This window comes from Perkinsus marinus, assembly GCF_000006405.1.
Source record: "Perkinsus marinus ATCC 50983 genomic scaffold scf_1104296964914, whole genome shotgun sequence".
NCBI classification, from domain to species: domain Eukaryota; phylum Perkinsozoa; order Perkinsida; family Perkinsidae; genus Perkinsus; species Perkinsus marinus.
In genome coordinates this window covers 1-1,356 of record NW_003204509.1, presented here as the reverse complement: position 1 = coordinate 1,356, position 1,356 = coordinate 1, and the positions used below count along the sequence as shown (strand labels likewise).

Genomic DNA, 1,356 nt, shown 5'->3' with positions numbered 1-1,356 from the left:
ACCGCTAGTGTCCTTTTCCGGGCTCGAAGCCGACTCCGGTAAAACTGACAACTCCCATAGCTTCGCTCCGCCAATCGACCTGCGGCCTTACCAGTAGGTTCACTCGCACTAGGAGAGACCTGCTGTTGATTCTGCGTAATATTCGCGAGCGGGGTCGTTGATATCGGGGAGGGAGGCAAGACCGAGACATTCAACGTTCCAGGAGCCGCAGCTAACTTCTCCTCAATACTTGGCGGACGCTCCCATTCCACCTGAAAAAGGTTTCCAGGCAGCAACACATCTGGCTCACATCAAACTTGGTGGCTATCTCTTCTAATGCATCTAGCACCATATTCTCGCTCGGCGGTGCTATGGTCAGAAGGCCTAGAAAGAACATACCATACCATAATTCCCTCACATCGTCTTCTCATATTACCCACAAGCTTTGGAGCTACATCTTGAGTGGAATTATCTATATGTTGTTGGCACCAAGTACGACCGTATTTCAAGTCGAATTGCCTCACACAATTGGCCATCTCTGGAACCGTCAACCGCTTCTCCGCATAGATTAACGTGGCGACCGGACAGATAAGGTCGGGCGGGCATTCCTTTAAAACGCATCATAACAACACTCTCTAGTCTACTATCACCTTCGACTGATCAATGTATTGGATTCTCGTATAAAGCAGCTCACAGTGCGTTTCCAGGATATCATAGGCGCTCTCTAATTTCTGATTAGCGATCAACTGCTCAGCCTTGATCCGAGCCTTTTCCTCTCGCCCCTATAGAGCCACCACGATAAGGGGATTCACATCCAATCATACTACCTGTCGGAGCATCTCCGCTATCTCACGCTCGGCCACCCGCTGAGACTTTATCACTTTGTTCCGCTGTAGTGTGCACCGTTTGCCCGCCAGCTGAAAAAGACCAATCATCATAGGGCAGGAAAGGCGAGATGATTCCACCTGCAGGTTAGCCTTGCATGTGGAAGCTTTCCAGCGGTCGAAAATGCCCATGACGCTCTTCTTGAGAGAAGACATCGAACGAACGATCCACTGGAAAACTGCACAACTCGAAGATACCGCGAGGGTGATTCGAACCTGGGTCTCAGCGAGCCATTGTTTCGGTTCAGCTGAACCTATTCCAAGCTGGCTCGATGAGCATTGTAAGAAGGCGTCATACGAGCCTAGTAGTTAATGCATAGTAAGCTCTTGTGAGTGTAGTTCGACCAAATCAATTCGCACATTTCCACGACTGATCGATCCGTTAGAGAACTGCAAGAGAGCAAGATTTTCGATATCTGCACGTGTGACGAACTTGTTGGTCCGTCCGCCATGAGGGTCGGTATCAGGTGAGTATCCATATTGAACACGACGC

The 1,356-nt window shown here is 49.7% G+C and overlaps 1 protein-coding gene across 1 annotated transcript; it reads right to left on the bottom strand.

The window, feature by feature from the left end:
* Window positions 1–222: 222 nt before the first annotated feature.
* Window positions 223–1,019, bottom strand: Pmar_PMAR001001 (conserved hypothetical protein; the record flags this gene model as incomplete). The annotated part of the gene is made up of 6 exons (XM_002769769.1): window positions 223–251; window positions 277–363; window positions 416–587; window positions 630–761; window positions 807–896; window positions 945–1,019. 6 exons carry the CDS (start codon window positions 1,017–1,019, stop codon window positions 223–225), a joined length of 585 nt encoding a protein of 194 aa, XP_002769815.1.
* Between the last annotated feature and the right edge of the window lie 337 nt (window positions 1,020–1,356).